This window comes from Lipophrys pholis (assembly GCF_963383615.2).
Source record: "Lipophrys pholis genome assembly, chromosome: 16".
NCBI lineage: Eukaryota > Metazoa > Chordata > Actinopteri > Blenniiformes > Blenniidae > Lipophrys > Lipophrys pholis.
Genome location: NC_137634.1, coordinates 22,159,403 through 22,180,620, shown reverse-complemented (window position 1 = coordinate 22,180,620; position 21,218 = coordinate 22,159,403). Strand labels below are relative to the sequence as shown.

The 21,218-nt window shown below is 43.8% G+C and overlaps 1 protein-coding gene across 1 annotated transcript; it reads left to right on the top strand.

Moving 5' to 3' along the window:
* Positions 1–1,280: 1,280 nt before the first annotated feature.
* Positions 1,281–19,939, top strand: mybbp1a (MYB binding protein (P160) 1a). The gene is made up of 27 exons (XM_080483202.1): positions 1,281–1,524; positions 2,236–2,331; positions 2,422–2,505; positions 2,584–2,658; positions 3,117–3,224; positions 3,307–3,497; positions 3,609–3,776; positions 3,937–4,054; positions 4,883–5,172; positions 5,248–5,358; positions 5,436–5,561; positions 7,035–7,241; positions 7,363–7,471; positions 7,810–7,903; positions 8,057–8,217; positions 8,289–8,399; positions 8,504–8,653; positions 8,746–8,919; positions 11,498–11,655; positions 12,457–12,591; positions 12,742–12,832; positions 13,090–13,221; positions 13,303–13,371; positions 14,470–14,583; positions 15,147–15,248; positions 15,357–15,481; positions 19,134–19,939. The coding sequence occupies exons 1-27, from the start codon at positions 1,345–1,347 to the stop codon at positions 19,477–19,479; spliced, it is 3,825 nt and encodes a 1,274-aa protein (XP_080339328.1). The 5' UTR covers positions 1,281–1,344; the 3' UTR covers positions 19,480–19,939.
* Positions 19,940–21,218: the final 1,279 nt, after the last annotated feature.

Sequence of the window (21,218 nt, the reverse complement as noted above, 5' to 3'; positions counted from 1 at the left end):
GGTGCAGTGGTTCGCTGTGCTGCATGGAGTTGAATGTTCTCCTTGTGCTCTGGATTTCTTTGATAGTCCACTGCACCACTGTGCTGCCTTCCAATCAAATATTTGTTTCTCATTTTAGTGCACAGTGATCAATTTTCCTCCAAAGCTTCTGTTCATGTTGCTCACATCAATCATCAATATATTTAATTTCACCACTGAAAAATATCAAACTAGATTTTTTGTGCACACACAACCTAGAGCATCTAAGATCCATGGAAATACAGCAGAGGGAGTAGAACCATGCATCTTAACACTGACACCCGGTTCTGTTCACACAGATCTTCTTTAAATGTTTTCATGGTCTCCTCTATCCTCACTCTTTGAAATTGTTCTTTATTCATCCCTCTTTCCTGTAGCAGCTGGTAGAGGATCGCTGATATTAATTAATAATCCACTTATTGTTTATTAGGTTTCTGAATATGTTATCTATTGATACTGTGTGATAAGAAGTGATTCTATTGGGTCTGGTGATTTTAGGGTGAAGGATCAGACTGTATGTTGTATTGATAAACTCTTGTTGTTTTTTGATTATTTGGGTTCAGCAGATCAATGTTAAAATCCCCACAGATAAACAAGACCTGTGTTGAAGTTGTTTACATTTCCTCAACCCACTCCCCGAAGAGTCCAAAGATGCAGCTTGCAATTACATTCTTTCTCTTTCCCATATACAGTTCTACTGTGATACATTCAAATACATCTTTCATTACTGCTGTCATGTTTTGTACTCCAGGTTGATGTCCACATACACCACCACCCCTCCACCAGGCATTTCAAGATGTTTTTCTCCAGAGTGTTCAGTGGAGTCGAGGTGGAAGGCTCCAAGAACCCTGAGACTTTAGTTTCCAAGTCTTTCCAAGCAAAGGCTGCTGCTGCTGCTGCTGCTGATTCACTCTGAAACATCAAGTCCAATTTCATCTAGTCCCCACGGCTTTTCAACTTGTTCCTGGAGCTCAGCAAGATTCTCTTCTGCTTTCACACTTCATTTATTTATTTATTTTTATTAATTCCTTTCAATCATCATCATCATCATTATTACTATTATTATTATTATTATTATTACTATTACTATTACTATTATTATTATTATTATTATTATTATTATTATTATTATTATTATTATTATTATTATCATTATTATTATTATTATTACTACTACTGTGTATTTGTTGTGTTTTGCTCAATAAAAGTTTATCTATGTTTTTTAAAAAAACGCCACGCTCGGCTCTGACCCGGAAGTAGTTCCGGACACGTGTTCCTCGTGTGTCTGTCGCTGCACGAGCTACACACGAGCGTCAGTCAACTTGAATGTCTGTGGAGATGGTCGAACTGTCGGAGCCGGTCCGGCCCGCCGGGGTCCGGCCTGCCGCGGTCCTGCAGCAGAACCGGGTCTTCCTGGACTTCTTCTGGGACCTGGCCAAACCGGAGCAGGACGTCCGGCTGAAGGCGGTGGAGAGTCTGGTGGAGTACCTGAAGACTGAGGACAAGGTGAGGAGGCTTCTGGGGCTCAGGGGACAAGGTGAGGAAGAAGAAGAGGGAGACAGAGTGAGGAAGAAGAGGGGACAAAGTGAGGAAGAAGAGGAGACAAAGTGAAGAGGGGACAGAGTGAGGAAGAAGAGGGGACAAAGTGAGGAAGAAGAGGGGACAAAGTGAGGAAGAAGAGGAGACAAAGTGAAGAGGGGACAGAGTGAAGAAGAAGTGGGGAGACAGGACTAAAACAGAACACAAGGTGAGGAAGAAGATAGAGGAGAAGGTGAGGAGGGGGCAAGTTGAGGATGAAGAGTAAACAAGCTGAGGCTGGTTCTGGAGGTCCACCTAACAGAAGTGTCAATTAAAACGGACGAATGTCTTCACATAATCAAAATCAAAACCGTCAAGCGTTTGAATCACAGTTAGAAAATGTCTCTGGTCACTTAGTTCAGCCTTCAGTGGTTTAAGGTTTAAAAATAAAAGTAATAATGATGATGACATGTTTTATTATTGGATAACGGTCATCATCATCATCATCACTATTCAAACTAAGAATTCATATCTAAACCAAATTTGATTAATTAACACTTATTGTGTGTGTGTGTGTGTGTGTGTGTGTGTGTGTGTGTGTGTGTGTGTGTGTGTGTGTGTGTGTGTGTGTGTGTGTGTGTGTGTGTGTGTGTGTGTGTGTGTGTGTGTGTGTGTGTGTGTGTGTGTGTGTGTGTGTAGGGGAATGAGCTGGAGTACACCTTCAAGAGGCTGGTGGACGGACTGGCTCACACGCGGGAGGCGGCGCGGCCCGGCTTCAGCCTCGCTCTGGGGCAGGTGAGTCGCTGGACTTCAGCTTTTTATTGAAGCTTCTTTCAGTTTTCTGCTCGGAGAGTCATGTCTGCCGTCTGATGCTTTCTTCCTCAGGTCCTGAGTTCTTTCCCAGACGTTTCCCTGCAGAGTACGCTCGACCGCATCAAGCAGAAGCACGACCTCCGGGCGGTGAAAAAGGTCCGTTTGACCTCTTGAAGTTGTAAAATGTTCATCCTGGATGTTGACGGCGGTCAAACTCTTCCTGTGTTTGTTTAGAAACTTGCCAGAAATGCCATGTTTGGGAACTTGTTCGGCGTCCTCGCGCTGCACCAGTCCGGCCGCCTCTCTAAAGTAAGTCCACTCACGTTTAATGGAACACGCCTCAGGATTAATGTGAACTACGACAATACCGACGAATAAACCTGGTGAAGAACATTTCGTTGTTAAGGCTCCTGCATATTCCCTTTTTGAACCCATAAGAACAAGAAGAAAATTCGTCAGTGACGTCAGTCAGCTGCTGAAAAAAAAACTTTTTTCAGCAGGACTGTTCATACTCCGATAAGAAGCTGCCGAACTCTCAGGCCACGCCCCCACTACTCCGGCCCACTCAGGATGGAGTGTAGCTTACCACCACCAAGTTTGGAGTGAATGAATAATGCAATGAAAAGCGTCTTTGAGTGTCCTGAAAGGCGCTATATAAAACCTATGGATTATACGATGAAATTGGGCTCCTGAACTAAAGTGTGTTTTCCACCGCTGCTTCTTGCTTGAAACGGTTTAACGTCATGAATATGTTTCTGTCTCTGCAGGAGCCACAGGTGCTGTTGGGGTGTGTGCAGCTCCTCCAGAGCCTGACTCCACACAAACAGCACCTGAAGGACCTGCCGTCCAAAACCATGATGGACATCCTCGTAGAGGTGACCGACCACTGCAGACCCTCACTGATGAGACGACTGACTTTCACAGGGCTCATGTTTCTGACGTGGTTCTGTCCCTCAGGTCCCGGAGGAGGTGTTTGAGCAGGTCCTGCTGGCCGCTCTGCAGGCCGACCTGTCGGCGGCGTTCAGCACGCCGGAGCAGCTGCAGCTGCTGCTCGTCGCGCTGCAGCACTTCCCACAAAGCCTCAAGCCCAAGAAGCTGAAGAAGCTGCTGGGCTCGTCCACCATCATCAACGCCGAGAACGTCCCCAAGTACGAACCCCCTGTGACCGGACCGCTTTTAGATACGCGTCTTCGTGTGACGGTCTTCAGCGCCACTCTGTTAGCCACGTTGTAAGCTTCTGCCGCTGTGGACTTTGGCAGGTTGACGGAGGTGCTGAAGATGACGGCTCGCTCCGTGAAGAAGGACAACGTCCTCCCGCCCGTGGCCCTGGACCTCCTGAAGCTCTCCCTGAAGGAGGACAGCTTCCAGCTCTTCTGGAGCAAAGCCATCACGGAGGGCATGTTCAAGGAGCCGTCCGGGCCGACTCAGTGAGTCAACGACTTGCACAGTTTGATGCTCTTTTCATCGTGATCATTTGTTTTGGGAGTTGTCCCAAAGGTCCACCGTTGTGAGCGAATGTTCCCGCTCTGCCGTGTTTCCAGCCGATCACGGTGTTAACGTTACGCTCTCTCTCCGCTTTCCCGACAGTTACCTGAGCTTCCGCCTGCTGGGCAGCGCTCTGCCGCTGCTGTCGCTCCAGCAGCTGAAGGAGGTGCTGTCTGGGGAGGTGATGATGCACTACGGCGAGCACGTGGTGACCGCACAGGTCAGACTTTCATTCACGTCGATCTAAAACCGTTCTGATGAAAGGTTAAGATCGGGTAGCTTTGTGTGGTTTAGTGACGACGAGGATAAAAACCGTTTCTCCCCGACAGACGATTTATTGTGACAAGAAAGGAAATAAAGTTTTCAAAGCTGCAGCAGGAAATCATTTTAGATCCAGTTTTACAGTGTAGCGCGTGGCGGCTTTACTCAGACTTTACTCTGCCTGAGCTCAGGCCTGCCGCACATGAGCTCGTCTCTAATCATTAGTTTATCTTGATAGCTTTAAAATCATGATTCACACATGCATGGTTAAGTTTAGTGGAGATCAGTCTTACCCAGGGTGAGATGAGCAGAAACTATAGAAAAGCTCCCTCAAACAAAAAGAACAACCAAATTCTCATTTAAATTTAAGTTGTCATTGTTTTGGCTTTATTTTTGAGGAACCAGCATTATTTTTAATGGTTCTTTCTTTTTATTTTTAAGTATTTAAAACTTTCCTGTGAATCTCTTTGAATTTGTCTGAATGGTTCTATGTGATAAACCTGTGTAGTCTGAGGAGCCGTCAATAATAGTAAACCATATCAACCATAATGATAAAATGGATAATATGGACAATAATAACAATAAATAATACATAATAAATACCAGATAAGAGATTTATACAGTTTTGTTTTTTTTAACCTGATCTACAAAATTTGTATATTTGTATTTTAAAAACAAGCTTCTATCACAGTATAGTAAAATATACTTCAGTTTAGAGGGGAGCTTGTGAAAACTTCACCACTACAGTCGTACCTGGAAAACGGCTCATTCATCTTTTCTCTCCCAGAAACCGGACCGCTTCAAACTCTCCCCGGAGATGGACGTGTTCGTGTGGAGCTTCCTGGAGGACTGCCGGGACTCCGACAGGCAGCTGGCAGTGATGTTGGGCTTCTCCTCGCTGACCCACCAGGGCTCCCCGGTGGTGCCGCCGGTGTGGCGGGTGGTGCAGCACCTGCAGCCCGCGGCCCTGCAGAGCTACGTGGGCTGGCTGAAGAGCATGTTCCTGCAGCCTCAGATGGACAAGCTCCTGGACTTCAGCACCCGCAAACAGAAGGCGACCCAGGAGACGCCGGAGCAGTGGGTGTGAACTTCTGCTTTTACTCTCAGGGCTTCAAACATCAGGGTGAACGTAACTCGATTTGTCTTTTTCAGGAAGGAGAATTCAGTCTTCCGCCTGAGGAAGTGGATCGTCTCTCGGCTCTGCTCCGTCATCGACAACCACCAGGTGAAGAAGCAGGAGGATCTCATCATGGACGTGGCCAGGTGAGTCGGCTGCTGGTTGATCGGTTTAAAATGTGTTTGATGAGGAGAGACGCTGTGAGCTTCTGTTTCTGTTCCAGGTTTGTGTTCTTCCACGCTTTCTTCAGCAGCAAGAAGTCATCGCCCGAGGTCCCCGAGACCAGAGAGAAGCTCTCCGTCCCGCTGGACGAGAAAACCAGACTGGTGCTAGTCAATTCATTCTTTGGGTGAGTGATTGTAGTCAATGACCACAGAACATCTAATCTTACATGTTAAAGCACATAAAATTCACGCCTTACAAATAACGTGCTGATTCTCATGAGGTTATCACATTATGAATATTTAATCATGTAAAGGTTTCGTTTGATTAAAGTGAATGCACTGAAGTACACGCGGGTCCTCATCCAAGATGGCTGCCACACTGGTACGCCAGCTCCAACAGGCAGCGGCTCTCAATGAGCGTCTACTTATATATGTGATAAATTGCAGTTTATTTTTGAGTAAAGATACTTTGTTTCATTATGAGATTATCTCTGTGGATTATTAATCTGTGCTGTGGCTCTAGTTTAGGTTATGAGAGGGAAACCAAATGACGCCGGAGCACTTCAGATGACCTGTGTTGTTTTATGGTCAGAAAACTTTGGCCCTGCTCATCATGAAGTCAGGTTGTTGTGTGTCGTCCTCACCTGTGATTGGTCCTGTGAGATTGTGGGAATTTAGACCATTATTTCTTTTATTTTAATACAGGAAACAAGCAAAAATGAATTATTCCTTATCCAATATACTTTATGGCAACAAATGATTCGAATTTACAATTAAATGCTCAGAAAATTAAGAACAATCAGATTTCCAATGCCATTAAAAAAATAAAAAAAAACCCTATCGGTCTTTACAAACAAACAAATAATTTGACCTAATCCAGAATGAAACTACAAACTCGAAACTCCCCAACTAGTCTTAAAGCAAGAGGGAGCTGTGTAAAATTAAAATGGCAGCGAAATTGTACAAAAGCTCCCTCTAACAAAAAAAACCTGATTATTTAATGTTAATAGTGTGTACTTAATACTATGTGCTTCATGGAAAAAAAAAAAAGGTCTAAATGAATAAAGCTGAATCATTTAAAACAAAATAAATACCGGCTAAGACTACATTTTATAGTGTTTTGGTTTGTTTCCCCTCTATCCTAACAGGATTTTTAAAAGCGTATTTCTCATAATCACAGCTCCGAGACCATTTATTAAATCTAGAGAATTCTAAAACTACAAGAAAGTAGAGACTTCTACTATCTATAACGGTGACCGCGGGACTTATGCTGACTGTACAAGTCTCCATGAATTTTCACACAGTTGTAACATGAACTTCATCTTAGCATCAAAAATAGTCAGTGATGATAAAAAGCTACCACATATTCAAAGATGTAAGTTCTGTCAGAAGCAGAAGCTTAAACTTGCTGCACATTTCACAGCCATGAAATATAATTTAATCAACTTGATCCAGCATGTTGGACATTCAGGTATATACTCAAAGGCAAGTCTCATTCTTGCCTTAAATGTGAAGAATAAAACGTAAAATTGATTTACAAATGTGTTAAATGACAGTTTGCAGGATAGTTAATAAGGCATGAAAGCAGAGGCACAAAGTCGACGTCCTAAACGTCGCCCTCGGCCTCCGCCAACTGATTTGTGACTCCCACCACACAGCCTCCTCCTGTCCATGCACCACCTGCCGCTCGCCGACGAGCCGCCCGAAGGAGCAGCCGCCGGCCAGAAGCGCGTCCTGGGCGTGACGGCCGACGGCACCATGTGGATCTACCACCTGGTCCAGTACGCCCAGGTCCTGCTCAACCAGCCCAAACTGGCCCAGCACAGGCAGCCGTTCAGCCCGGCGCAGAGGCAGGCCTGGGACAGGTGGGACAGCCGCTCTTATAATCACTGCATCTGGAGCTTTCTGCTGGTTTAGAGGGTTCGATACCGAGCAAACCTGCTCCTCCAGAATGTGTGCAAACAATTCCTTTGTGATTTCTTGCAGCATGTTGCAGTCGGTGTCAAACTTGAAGAAGAATGTAAAGAAAGGTCCCTCGGCAGAAAGCAGCGCCTTCCAGCAGCTCTTCCTGCTGGTCGGCCTGCATCTCTTCAAGGTAGAACGTCCGGAAATACTCTAGCAAATGAAGGGCAATGGGAAAAGGAACGACTCAAATTCATTTGGTGGAAAAAATTACAATCAAGACACCTTATGTTGGCAAGAATACACATAACAAATCTTTATTGTGGCACAAAGTATATGTTATGAAAATGTCTAGATTTTCACAAAACCAAACAATTACTACGGAAAATGACAACAATCTCAACATAAAGCCTTCTGGTGCAAAATGCTGAGAAAAGTCAAAAAACACTGTTGCATTCTGGGTGTTTTTCTAAACTCACCCTGACAGCATGGCTTTGAGGATAATGTTAATGTCATGTTTTTGTCCTGCAGGCCCCCGAGGAGCTGCTGGACATCATCAAGGACCTGCAGAGCTGCGTAGACAAAGCTCAGGAGAAGAAGGCCAAGAAGAAAAATAAAAAACAAGGTGAGGCTTGGTTGAAACGCTTTTCTGTTGATAAACTGAGAGAGGTTAGGCGGGACCATCAGCAGATCTCGACACATGATTTTAGATAACAGAATTATTCAGGCTGTTTGTAGTCGAGTTTCCCTTTTTAAAGGAGAAAGTAAACCGTTCCAGATGCAGAGCAGCAGGATGAACCCGAGTGGGTGGAGGTGATGGTGGACATCCTGCTGTCCCTGATGTCCCAGCAGAGCCGACACATCCGGCAGGTCTGCAAGACGGTTTTCTCCTCCATCTGCCCCCACGTCAACGCCGCGGCCCTCACCGCCATCTTGGACGTGAGTACCGGTGCTTTCATTAGAGGAGGTGTGGTCACTGGACGCCCGTTACCAGGATTTATCCTGTGCAGGTTTTGGACCCGGAGAAAGACGAGGAGGAGGACGGTGCTGTGGTCGTCACTGATGACGCGAATGCAACTCAGAAGGAGGATGAGGATGATGAAGATGACGAAGAGATGGAGGTCGGCCATTTTCCTAGTTTAAAAAAAAAAAATATATTATTTAATGTCTTTGTTTTTATAACTGGTAACTTACGCTGATTTCCTTCGTGTGACTGAACGAGAAGTCGGAGGATTCAGGCGATGAGACTGACGAGGAGGATGAAGATGACGAGGATGAGGAAGATGAAGAGGAAGAACAGGAAGAGGAAAAGATGGTAGTGGACCAAAGCTTCCGCTTGGAGCTGATGAAGGTCCTCCAGCAGAAAAACGCTCTGGTGCGAACACTTTTCCTCTTCATGTCATGAAATGTAAAGATTTCCCTGCAGCCGTAGTTACATTGTGAAAGTAACTTTTTCACTCTGTTCAGGCCAACGAGGAGGACGGCAGCAGTGACGACGACATGGACGACGAAGCCATGATGGAGCTGGACAAAGGCCTGTCGGCCCTCTTCTCGGAGCAGAAAAAAAAGATCCAGGCCAAAAAGGACGAGAAGACGAAGCTACAGAAGGAGAGGACGCTCGTCCGAGAGTTCAAGATCAAGGTAGCTGGCGTGCAACATCCAAACCCGGAACATTCACCACCTGCAGGGCTGGGAAGGTTGCTTGAAAACTAGGGATGCACCGATACCACTTTTTTCCAAAACGAGTACTGTATGAGTACTTGCATTTGAGTACGTACCGATACCAAGTACTTAAATTTACTTTAAAAAAAATAGAATTTTTTTTGACACTGCCACTTATACTGTAGGTAAACATTGCGTGCGTGGTGACTTTAACAGACGCGCTGCTAGCTTGACCAGTGTGCCTGAGAGAGAGAGAGAGCGTGCTATGGAGCGGGTCGAGCACGAAGCTGTACATAAAACTAACTGGCAAATAAATACAACAAGTATTCATCTCAGGAACTGAGTTCTATGTCCTGCTTCCCACCCAGTGTGAGGCGGGGGAGTTGACCGCTCCTCATTGCCTGCCGTGATGTGCGCTCCTTACCGTGCCTTGCAGCGACGTGCCGTAAACCGCTCTGTTATGTCTTCAGTGTATCGTCCTACATAACAAGGATACGGACTCCAGTCCGCTGCAGGATAACTCAACACACACACACACACACTTCCTATACCCACAATGCCTTGTGTCCGTGTCAACTACGGCAGTCCCAGTAGGTCAAAATACTCAACACGCGCGCTGTCGTGGTATCGGTAGCACTTTTACGAGTACGAGTACGAGTACTCATGCCTGGTATCGAACTCATACCCGATACCTGATACTGGTATCGGCATTCCTATTGAAATCTGTAATCCTTTACAATTACAAGTTACCTGTCAGAAACTGGAATCAGTAACTTACTCTTAAGTCCTAAAATAAAAAAGTAATGTACCAGAGTACTTTTATTTTACTTTTGCATTACTTCACCAGCAAACATAAAAAATAAAGACAAGAAAGAATAGAATGTGTCATCTGCTCAATGTATTGACAAATCTTATACACAAATTGCACTTAACAGAACAAGTTTTGAACCATCAACTCTCAGTAACACATCAGGTGTCTCACACTGATTTTTTTTAAAAAAAGAATCAAAACCACAATACAAATAAAGCCTTCAATTATTTGTTAGTCCTCAAAACAATTTCTATTCAAGAAAATGTGCTCATCTTTTTCAAAACAAACAGAAGATATGTAAAGGTAAACAGAAAATGCCCTTAAGTACAAGCAGGTGGTCATAATGAGCTTCCCTCCAACCGCATGCTGGAAAACACATTAACAAAGACATCAAATCCTGTCATCAAGCAGTGTTTCAAATAACAAAATAGCAAAGTAGAAAATAGTTATTCAAAACCATAAAAAAAATCAGGGCAGAATACCACCTGATTCTAAATCACATTATGTGACTATAAAACAGCATTGCTTGCAGAATTAACAGAAAATATGCCCTCTTAAAATAAACATCAAATATGTTTCCTATACATGGTAATCAGAGAAGCTCTCAGTGTAGTAACATCCAGCATATTCTTACAAGAAATCAGGCATCCTTCTATATTTTTTTCCAAAAATAAATTAGATAATTATTTTTAATAAAAAGTTCTAGTTTCAATGACTTGCAAATTGAGACCAGAGAAAAGTTTGGATTCTAAAAAGAACCTGAGCGCCCCTCAGTTATTGATGACTTTGGTTTGTAGGCACCAGTGGTTAGCCAACAGTAGGCTGACATTCTGACAACGCTGTACAGTAACTGTACAGAACACTCTCTCTCTCTCTCTCTCTCACTCACTCACTCCTCTGCATAAATCAGTGATGGATAACAGAACTTAGCAGACTTTAAAAAAAAAAAAAAAAAAAGTTATGGTGCGTTTAGCCCCAATTAATTCCTAAAACATGAGATCCTCTAAACGTATTGAGAATGGCTTACTACCATCCACACAAGTAATGGTATTGGCAGGTTACTGTAGGTCAGCGAGCTAATAAAACTAGTTGACAGAGTCCATGTGTGTATCAGTGAAAGTGAGCGGGTTGTTTCCTACCTGTTAATGTTTCTTCAGGTTAGACGTTGACATTACTTTCATGGCTGGTAGACATAATTTGCACTGTACCGAGAGGTTAAGGACCTTCTCTGTCTTCAAAACAAAATGATGTCGGAGTTTCCAGCCAGAAAATGCGTTTCTTTCCCCGGCAGCAGCCATGACCAGAGCAGCTGCCGGCAGTATCCATGGCAACACGTCGTATCAGGCATTGGTTAGTTGTTGCAGTCTGCCTGAAAGTGTCTGGAAGTGTCGCAATGCCAATGGACGGAGCTTGTGTCAGCTGCTTTTCTAGTTTATGCGATCTGATTTTCTATAGTAATCCCTTTTTTTATCTAATATACCTGTAACAAGATTACACATTTTTTCATGTACTGTAACAGATTACAGTAAAAAAAAAAAAATTGTATCCTAAGTACGTAACACCGTTACATGTAGTCCGTTACTCCCCAACCCTGATCACCTGATCTCAGTCCCCAAAACACAACAAAGGTTTTGTGTCTTCGTTTGAAAGCATTGTGTAATCGGCCTTAGCGTGGAATCCAAAATGAATCGTACAACAAACCAGTTATAAAATGTGATTGATTGACTTTCCTCCGGTCGTCTGCAGGTGTTGGACCTGGTGGAGGTGTTCGTGGCGCGGCAGGCCGGCAGCCCTCTGGTGATGGGTCTGGTGATGCCGCTGCTCGCCATCATCGAGAAAGGAATGAGCTCCAACAGCGAGCAGCAGGAGCAGGACTTCCTCCGGCGAACTGCAGATATCTTCAGGTGAACACTTCTGTGAACATCTGTTTGAATCTTCAGCTTTGATCACCTTGAAACCAAATAACCACTAAATCTCCATTGCTCAGAAACTCTTTGCTCGCTCAGAAGCCAAGAAACAAACACCTCCGGTTCATAAATATATATGATAATGTGCTGCAGCCTTCATTTTTAAATGTAGACGATCTCGAGTCAAGTATCTGTAGAACAGCTGTGAAACCTTCAGTTACTGACCGTGTTGCTGTTTGACAGAACGTTTCGACCAAAATTTGTGATTTTGGAGAAAAGTGATTAGAAGTTATACATGTTGGAGATGAAGTGTTGTACGTATACACTCCCCTTCAAAAGGAAGCGTGAGGCCTGTCTCTTTATTTTTACTGTTGGCTGGAAACGAGAACCAGAAAAAAGGATGGAGTTCTGAGCTTTTATTTCCAGGTATTGACCTCTGGATCAAATACACTGCATCAAGCCTGTGACTCAATGGCGTTCACTGAACTCTTGCATTCTAGGTTTTTCATGCTATTTGCAGGCCTTCACTGCAGCTTCTGTCAGAGTTAATCTCTCAGCTTGCTCAGGGTTTATATATTCTAGTGAGTAAAAACAAGGAAAGTCGCCCAGCTGGAGTGACAGTGTTTGTAACACTGTCTAAACATAGAACATTTATTGACTAAAATTCAATATTTAATGTTCTTATGTTAATATATTTTTGTATGCGAGGATGAATATTGCATTTCTTATTCTTCCCCAGCTAGACTGTTACTGTTAAAGTTTAACTTCAGCCGTTTGTTTTTTCTTTTGCTTCAACAGGAACCAGCTGTGCAGGTCCAAAGTGTACTGCAGGACCGCTGGTGACAGACAGGGGGAGCTCCACGACCTGCTGGATAAGCTCATGACAAAGAGCCAGAAACTGTCCGACTCCTCCGTCTCCCTTTATTACTTCAGGTACACCAGAGTTATTAACACCATGTATGAATGCCTGAAGATTAAATCTGACTCAATATGTGAACATTAAGAACTCAGAGTGAAAGATGATTGTGTAATCTGCAGCACATGGAATATTCTGATTTATTGTGCTGATTGTCCTCCTCGCAGTGCGTGTTTGTATGTGGTGAAAGTGCTGCGAGGGGCTCCTCCTGCAGAGACCAAAGAGGAGCAAAACGCTGACAAATCTGCAGCGAACGACGTAGGTTTACACTTTTTCGTTTCTCTTGACCTTCATTTTTCTAGCTTGCTGTTAATAACTGCATGATGTACAAGTACTGTCGCTCTGCCTGAAGTCCAGGTCTGTTCCTGGCTTTAAATGGCTCAGGAAGTGTCCTGAATAGCCTGTCCCCCTTTCATTCAATCTGTTTTCCACACTGTTTTTATGCACGTTTTTACGGTGGAACCACTATTTTGAAAGTCTGATCTCTGGTTGTGGTGGGTGTCTGTGCTGTGCAGTTGACCTTCATGGGGAACGTGGACGTGGATCGAGTGTCCGCCCTCTTCAGGGAGGCCCTGACCTCCTTCATGAGCCGGAGGAAGAGTCCTCTGACCACACAGATGTTCACAGATCTGTTCAGCAGGTTTCCCGTGAGTACATCGGGCCGCACATCACGTCCGCGGATCCGAGCCCGCAGCCGTAACCGACCCCCCACGTCTCGTCTTTTCCAGGTTCTGTGTGTGAGCCTGTTGGACTCGGCGGTGCAGCACATCACATCTGGAGTCAGAGAACATCAGCAGGTAGATACTGTACATTTTGTCTCTCGTTTTTAATGTTGAATGTGGATAAATGAAGGCCATTGATTAAATTCAGGTCAGCTCACAGTTGTCTTTTTGATTGAAACGTCTACAAACTGCTGTTTGGATTTGTGAGTTTAGATCTCGTATCTTTTTACAAGCTCACTGGTTTCACTCTTGATATTCTCTATTTCATTTAAGGCCAATAAATCTTGTAAAAAATATATAAGATTCAGCATTTATGCTCAGTCTGTCCTGCTGAAATAATAGATCCTGAATAAAACGGCACACAAGCTTCAAATCCTGGCTTTGTAAAATGGTTTCCATCAAAAGTCTTACAATGGATCCTAAACTGGTCGTAACAGGTGATCCCGACTACATCTAAATTACTGGTAAAGACGGAATGTTTCGCCCAATTCCACTTCCAATTAGTTCTACTATTTAATGTCTGTATTGAACATGTTACAAACAATAAATTATGACAGTGTTCCTCATACTTTTTCTTGCCGCTGTGTTCATATCCTGTAAAATACAAAACATCATAACTCTGATTGTTTATGATGTAATGATGCACAAACTATCACAATGCAAAGAAACCTTTTTTTTTTTTAACCATGTCACTTATTGGTAATATGAGCTTCCAGTATCATCAGAATCACAGTCATCTTGAAAAACCAACAAATATTCTGATGAAAAGAGTGAAATATATCACTGCTTTTTGACGATTCCCCATGGAATCGAAATGAATCCAGTGAATCTGACCATACGAGGGTGAAACGGGGCGTAGTTTCATATTATAGGCTTCAGTTTGTGTCTTCAGACGCTGGGCGGTTTGCATGACTTTGACCTCTAATCATGACCTTGTCCCGCCTCAGGATTCCCAACAGTGGTTGAATCGTCTTTAAGTCTGAAACACAGGGATTTGAAAACTGCAGTTCATAGTCAGAAAATACACATGCGCATGGAGTCCGATGTGTCAGTGTAGATCTTACTTCATATCCGCATCGGTCACCTGTCCGGGTTCAGTTTGAGTTTGTTTTCAGCAGGTCTGAACCCGTTTCTTTGCTGCTTCATGGATGTTATTTCCCGCCTCTGTTTTAGGGCCAGGCGTGCGTGTTGGTGCTGCGGGCCGTGCAGAGTCGGGAGGTGCAGCGGCTGATGAGTGGCCCCCGGTGGACCGAGCTCTGTGGAAAAGTGTGCAAGCAGCTGGAAGAAGTAAGTTATCAGAGAGTAATCCGAGTATCGTATACCAAACGAGCTGATTGGACGTCGCTTTAGTAATTGCTAAGTTTGAGTTTTAGTAATTTTGCTAATGTTGCTTCACTACTGCTTTTATCAAGGAAATTGTTCATTAGATGAGCCCATGAAATCAAAGCTGAGAGGTGACTCGCTTTCCATTTCCAAAAGCCAAAGTCGGGTTTCTGCTCTCCTCCACTCAGTTTAAATCCCGCTAATCCTCCCGTCCCGCTGATTGGAAGCCGTATTTGTGACAATAACAGCACCGGGCTGATGCCACATGGAAGTGCAGCTGCTCGCACACACCAGCACGCTTTAGGCCTCTTGGCGTTTTAATTATATTATCTCGGAAGGTTTATGAGATTGCGTCGTGCCGTGATAAATGATGATTAGAGCCACCGCTCCGCTCGCTGTCCTCTGCCTGTCCTCCTGAGACCGTCGGGTGAAGACATGCCTAATTGCATGCTTCTGCAAATCCACCACAAACCGCTCCACGGTATCTTTCTTTTTAAAAAGTCTCACGGATCTCCTCCCCCTCTCAGACTCTGCAGCAGGTCGGTCCGTCGGAGAGCAAAGTGGCAAAGGAGAAGGTGGTGAAAATCCTGGAGCTCTGTCAGTTCCTGGTCAAGCACGTCAAGCAGCAGGTAGGTGGTCTGGCAGCGCCGGCAGCGAGCTGAAGACGCAGAGCAGATTAAGTGATGTCCGACCAGACTGGGCCTCTTAACTCTGCGTCCCGTCTCCTCCCTGTGCAGAAGCTCTCCGTGGAGCTGGAGCCTCTCCAGAACGTCCTGCAGCCCCTGACAGGCACCATCGCTTTCAAGAAGACCGGCAAGCTGGAGGACACATACTGGGCCGTGATGAAACACTTTGGAGTAATGTGAGTTTCTGTGGACTCCGTCCAGTTTCCGCACACGCTTTATCTGGAAAAAGGTCACAGCAGGCTGGAGTGTGTGCCAGAAGACGCAGGGAGGAGGGAGCTTATTGGACAGCCTCACTCGCACACAAACTAGATTAGTGGAAGAATTCAGGTTTTTGCAGAATCATCCTTTCAGGAAGTCTGTAATCTCATTTTTTTCTCTGCGTATTGTATAATTTCAGGGTCACGGGTCAGTTAATAAGGGTTCAAATGTGTGATGCAGCTCCCTGATGCAGATCAGAGGAGAAAAACAAAGGAAATATTCCATTTTGTTGTGGTTTATTTGCCTTTACGCCGCCTTGATGAGCTGGCTCCAGCTCTGTGACCATGAATTGGTTAAAGCTGTAAAGACAGGTGGATGTATATTAATCTCATTTACACAAACTTCTTCACATATTTGTTCTATTTAGTCCAGTTATAGATTGAAATAACTACCTTGACTATCAATAGCTGTATTTATTTCTAGATACTGCTAAAAGAGGAGCCATGCCGACTTGTGATTCATTTTAGGGATGCACTGATCCCAGAATCGGGTCCAAGACTGCAGGAATACTCCATGATAAACTCCCTGATAAAACCTGTTGAGTATTACGTGACGTCATCATAGTATGAGAGCCTTCAAGGCTGTTGAAGGTGATCGTAGCGTCGACGCCGGGCTGTGGTGTTGTGGTTCACGGCACAGCAGAGCCTTTCCATATCTCTTGCGTATGGAGTTTGAATTAGGCTTAATGGTATTGATGAGTACTTGTATCGGCAAGTAGCTAGCGGTTACTACTCGTACTTTAAAAAAGTGGAATGTGTGCATCCCTAGTTTATTTTAAGACTGATTAGATAATGATGAATATTTATCAGAAGACACTGAATCTTCTACAAATGATTTTGTGTCAAAACGATTCAATCGAAGCACAAACGCACCATTAAACTCTCTGCACTTTCAAACATGGATTCAATAAACTTACAACAGGCAGGTTGACTGCACGATGTCACTCTTCTCTGACTTCAGGAAATAACCAAGAATCGATTGATAGTGGGAGTATTTCTGCTCAGGGAAACAGCTCGGTGTGTGATGTTCTTTTGGTGCAGCCTCATTTCTTATTGGCTTCTGTTGGGGGCTTCAGCTCTCAGCAGCAGTGCAGCTGGACTGAATGTTTTGATTCAGAAGATGATCTCAGGATCTCCCTGAACCCTTTTCACTGCCCAACGTGAAACCACAGCAGTGGCGGGAGCGGTCTGGGACTACATATCTCACAGTGTATAGCTGCTATTTCCTCCTCTTGTGTCAGTAAAGGTTAGTATGAAGCTGCAGTTCTTTCTCTCAGTCTCCCTGTGAAACGAGGTGTGTGGGTGCCAGGATTTCAGAAACATAAGTGCAAAGCGTCATCTAATCGCTGGCACCCTGCAGAAGCGCTCGTTGAAAGCTCGGGTGCATTAAATCACATTTCTGCCGTGAGTCACCGTGTTCAGACTTTTCAGTTTGTGCTAACACGTATTACTCATTTCCAACTTTCCTCTGGGACCGACGGCACAGACTCTGCAGCCAGAGCAGTTTTTCCCTAAATCACACGTCGGTTTCAGTTTTAATCAGCCTGGGTATTAAATTATGTTGAAAACAAGGATGCACCGCTGCACGTATTGATCTTCCTCTCACACAGGCCGTGATACTTTCCCCGTGTGCACATGCATGGCCACAGCGAGCGGACTGGAAACCCAATTACTCACTCGCAGGGCTGAGAAATCGACATCCTCTTGAAGGAGCAGAGCTGTGGAAGTCCAGTTTCTCTGTTCCTTTGGGCCATTATTACCCACACCAGGTTTGTCAATGTTAAAAGTAATCAGATTACCACAGGACGCCGACAGTAAACTGGGATAATTAAGTGCAGTTGGACGTTGGGCGTTTTGCAGCAGCCACACAGTTAATGATATGACTCAGCTGGCAGCAGCAGTGTGTCCTACTTGTACAGCAGTCGTAATGGCCGCGATGCAGCCGCGACGAGGGACGCACAGGGACAACGCCACCGAGCTCCACCTCGCAGCGCTTTGTCCAAACCTCCCGCGCCAAAATCGCGGTCTCGTTAAAATTGATAAGTGGGCTTTGTGTTGTTTTCATGCAGGTCTGATGTTTGTCACACCTAAAATGTGTTCATTCTTTATTTATGTGAAAGTCGCCGTCATTTCTGCGAAATGTGTTGAAAGGCGACGAATAACGAAGGAGGAACTTTGAAGTGTTAGAAGCAGCCGCGTTTTGACAAAGACAAATGTCAAGTGTATCTTGGCTCTGCGGTGAGGATTTTCTGAGGTTTTAGAAAGTGGAGAGAAAAAGGATGAAAACAAACTAACGCCAGACACTTTTTTTAATTGTGGTTTTAGTCTGCCAAGAGTCACGGCATGGTCATGTCCGGTTTCTTAACAATGGACCATTTGCTCCTGTAGCATCGACTGAGTCACAGATGATCATGTTCCTGGGCTGTGGAGGGAATTAAAAGGCTGCTGTCAAACCGTTTAGGAGCGTCACGTTTCCATGACAACATGGGAAGAGTCGCGTCACATGGTTACAGACCGGGAACGGTTTTTGCCCTTATGTGGCATTTTACCAAACAGTTGAAGCCTAAACACATCGCTGGACTTCTTGAGAGTTTATTTGACCAACGATGCCTTGCTCACTGGACGATGGAGGCCTTCTCAGCTCAGGCTCCTGTCAGACACTTTGTTTTTGCGCTGCTGGGATTGCGTTCACGCTGCATTGAGGCCTCAGCCGCTCTGAGACGACGTGTTCAGACTCCTTTAGACCAGACCAGAGTTCAGTTTTGCTTTCGCATGAAAACAGATGTGCAAAATGAAAATAAAGTTTTGTGCCTTGACTCGGTGTGAAAACACCTTAAACTGACCATAGGTTGTGTGTGAGCACTTTAGGGGCCACACGAGAACGACGGTTCACGTAAACGATTATCCACACGAGGCGCTGTTTTAGAAGCCTGAATAACGTTTTTTTTTTTAACACGGGTCCCTGAGTGGGGAAATTCTAAAGCCCCGGCTCGGCTGTGAGGTGCGTACGGCAAAGACGGTCATCTGTGGGGAAACGATGATGTCATCACCACCCACGACGTCTGTGATGTCATCCAATAACCACAACAATCACAGACTACAAGCTGGGGGATAACATACTATACCTTTTTTTGTGCTACATATATTATTTGCAGTTATCACACTGATCCAAATACTTTACAACTGAGCAGCTCTACTTCTAAATTTCTCTTCTTCTGTGTTTTTGGTGTATTTGGTGAGTCACAGCGCCCCTAAAGGCCTGACATATGTACTACATGCCCTGAAGCCTCGTGTTGAGCCGTGTTCATAGTGAGGTGTTGAACCCCGGGGAGAAAAAAGATTGTTTTGACTCGTGTGGATGTGGACTTAGATCCCAAACATTGAGACCCTGATTGCAATTAAGTGATATAAAACTGCAGGAATTGTTCATAATTCAAGGCCTTTCAATAAAAAGATGTCAGACAGGCTGGACATCCACAGTCAGATTCCTGATACCTAGTTGGAATACATGATTTACCCAAAATGCTCATTAAAACATGTCCTATTGTCAATTTCATGTTCATATTTTCAGAAAACCCAAAGTTGAAAAGACGAAGCCCAACACGGAGGCCAATGCAGACGCAGCGCCGAAGAAGAAGAAAGGTTTCCTCCCAGAATCCAAAAAACGCAAAAAGCGCAATAAGCCCGTCCTGGAGCCGGCGGGAGACAACTCTGCCCCCAAAGACAAACCGGGAGCAGAGAAAGGACAAATCAAAAAGAAACGTGACAAGAAACCTAAAGTGAAGCGAGCGGCTGACGGCGCAGCAGCTTCACAGCCCAACCCGGCCAAGAAGAGCAGAACGCAGTCCGAGAACAAGTCGGCCAAGAAGATAAAGAGGAAAGGCAAGCAGAAGAAAGAGGGAGGAGGGCAAATATGAAGAGCACTCTGCTGCTCTAATGGACACAAAGAAGCTTTTGTACTTTGCTTTTAAAGTGGCTTGTGTGGGCCGCCGGTGTTGTGCTGACAAAATGTGTGTATGTCTCCGTACAAGATGATCTTTTATTGAAAACGCTACCTGTGTGGGAAGTGAATTAAGAAAGATTATTTTTCAAAATTGCTTTCTTTTGATTAGAAAAATGGCTTTGCCAATAAATGTTTCTCTTCCTGGAAATCCATCAAGTCTCACTTCAGAGCAGGTCTCTCACCTTTTTTTTTTTCTCTCCCCACAGCTTAAATCGTGAAAAAACTGTAAAAAAAAAAAAAAAAAATTAAACCTGAGATGAGCATCACATTATCAGGTTAGAGTGCAAAGTCAAAGTTATGCCTGTTTATTCAGCTGATGCATTAAATCTGAAAAATAAAGAGTCTGACAAGACAGTAAAAGAAAGTATCACCTTAAAAATGGCTCAAATGTGTGTAGATTTTTTTAACAATCACAGTAAGGCTGTAAAATCTCCACCGTGGGCAGGAAAAGAAGTATAAAGAAGATTATCACACTGTGATGCTATTTACTGACAAAAAAATCCTATATTCATTTACTATTAACTTCACCAAAGTTTGAGTTTTGAGAATGATATGAAGTAAGACTTTACTGTAACACCGCCAATAACTAATTATTGAAAAGCTCACAAAATTACAGTATTTTCCAGACTATAAATCACATCTGTCAAAATGCGTCATGTTCAGGAAAATGTACAAGGATAAACAAAAACTCATAAGCTCTTACATGCAATCTGAGGCTTGCATGTAAGAGATAAAGGCTATATATCAAGCAATAACCATATTTTCTATACCGTATGTACTAAAAATACCTTCAAAACAACCGTGTTCTTTATCTTTTACTCGCTTCTGTAAAGTTTTAGATTTTTAATACAGTAAACTTAAGTATGCATAAGATCAGCATCAATAAGCCGCTGGCTTCAGCATGTTTCTTGATCATTGAAATTGAACAGTATTAGTAGGTGTTGGTATTTTCTATGTGTGACCAGAAATGAACCATTCATATATAAATAAATAAATATAAGCTTGGAAATATTACTTACTGTGACTTTGCTCGCTTCTTTCTGCCAAAGAAATACACCTAACTTCAATGCATTCACATTATAAAAAGTCAGAATAGATGACCACAGTTGTAGGACTATATTGTATTTTGATAGCTGTGATGAAAATGGCTTATGTTGAGCGATTTGATGAACTTGTTTAGGCTTTCTAAAATCATCTTCGTTGCACTGAAACAAAGAACATTTGCTGTTTAAGGTCAGTGTTTCATTTCACATACCAGGTCCTCTATAAATCAAATTAAACTACGTAGAGATGAATAAAATGTAATGCACAAGGTGCTTTTTAATGTCTGCTGATTTTTAATGGCTTTTTCAGCTTATGTTGTAACAGACAAAATGTCAAAATGCCCAGAAAATATTCCTAAGAACATTTCTGACCGCTCGGTGAACCACAATGACTCAACGGGCCACAGTTCTGCATTACTTTATGAAGTTTATCACAGATTTGATGCGAGAAGCTGCTTGTGCATCATGTTCAGGTAATTTGTTTCCCAGCAGGACGACGAAATATGTTTATTTCAAATTGACAAAATAAATGCAGCGTTCTTCAATAGAGCGGACCCAAAGGGTTAGAGACTCAGGCTTCAATAAATCAGGACAGGAGGGAGGGAGGAAA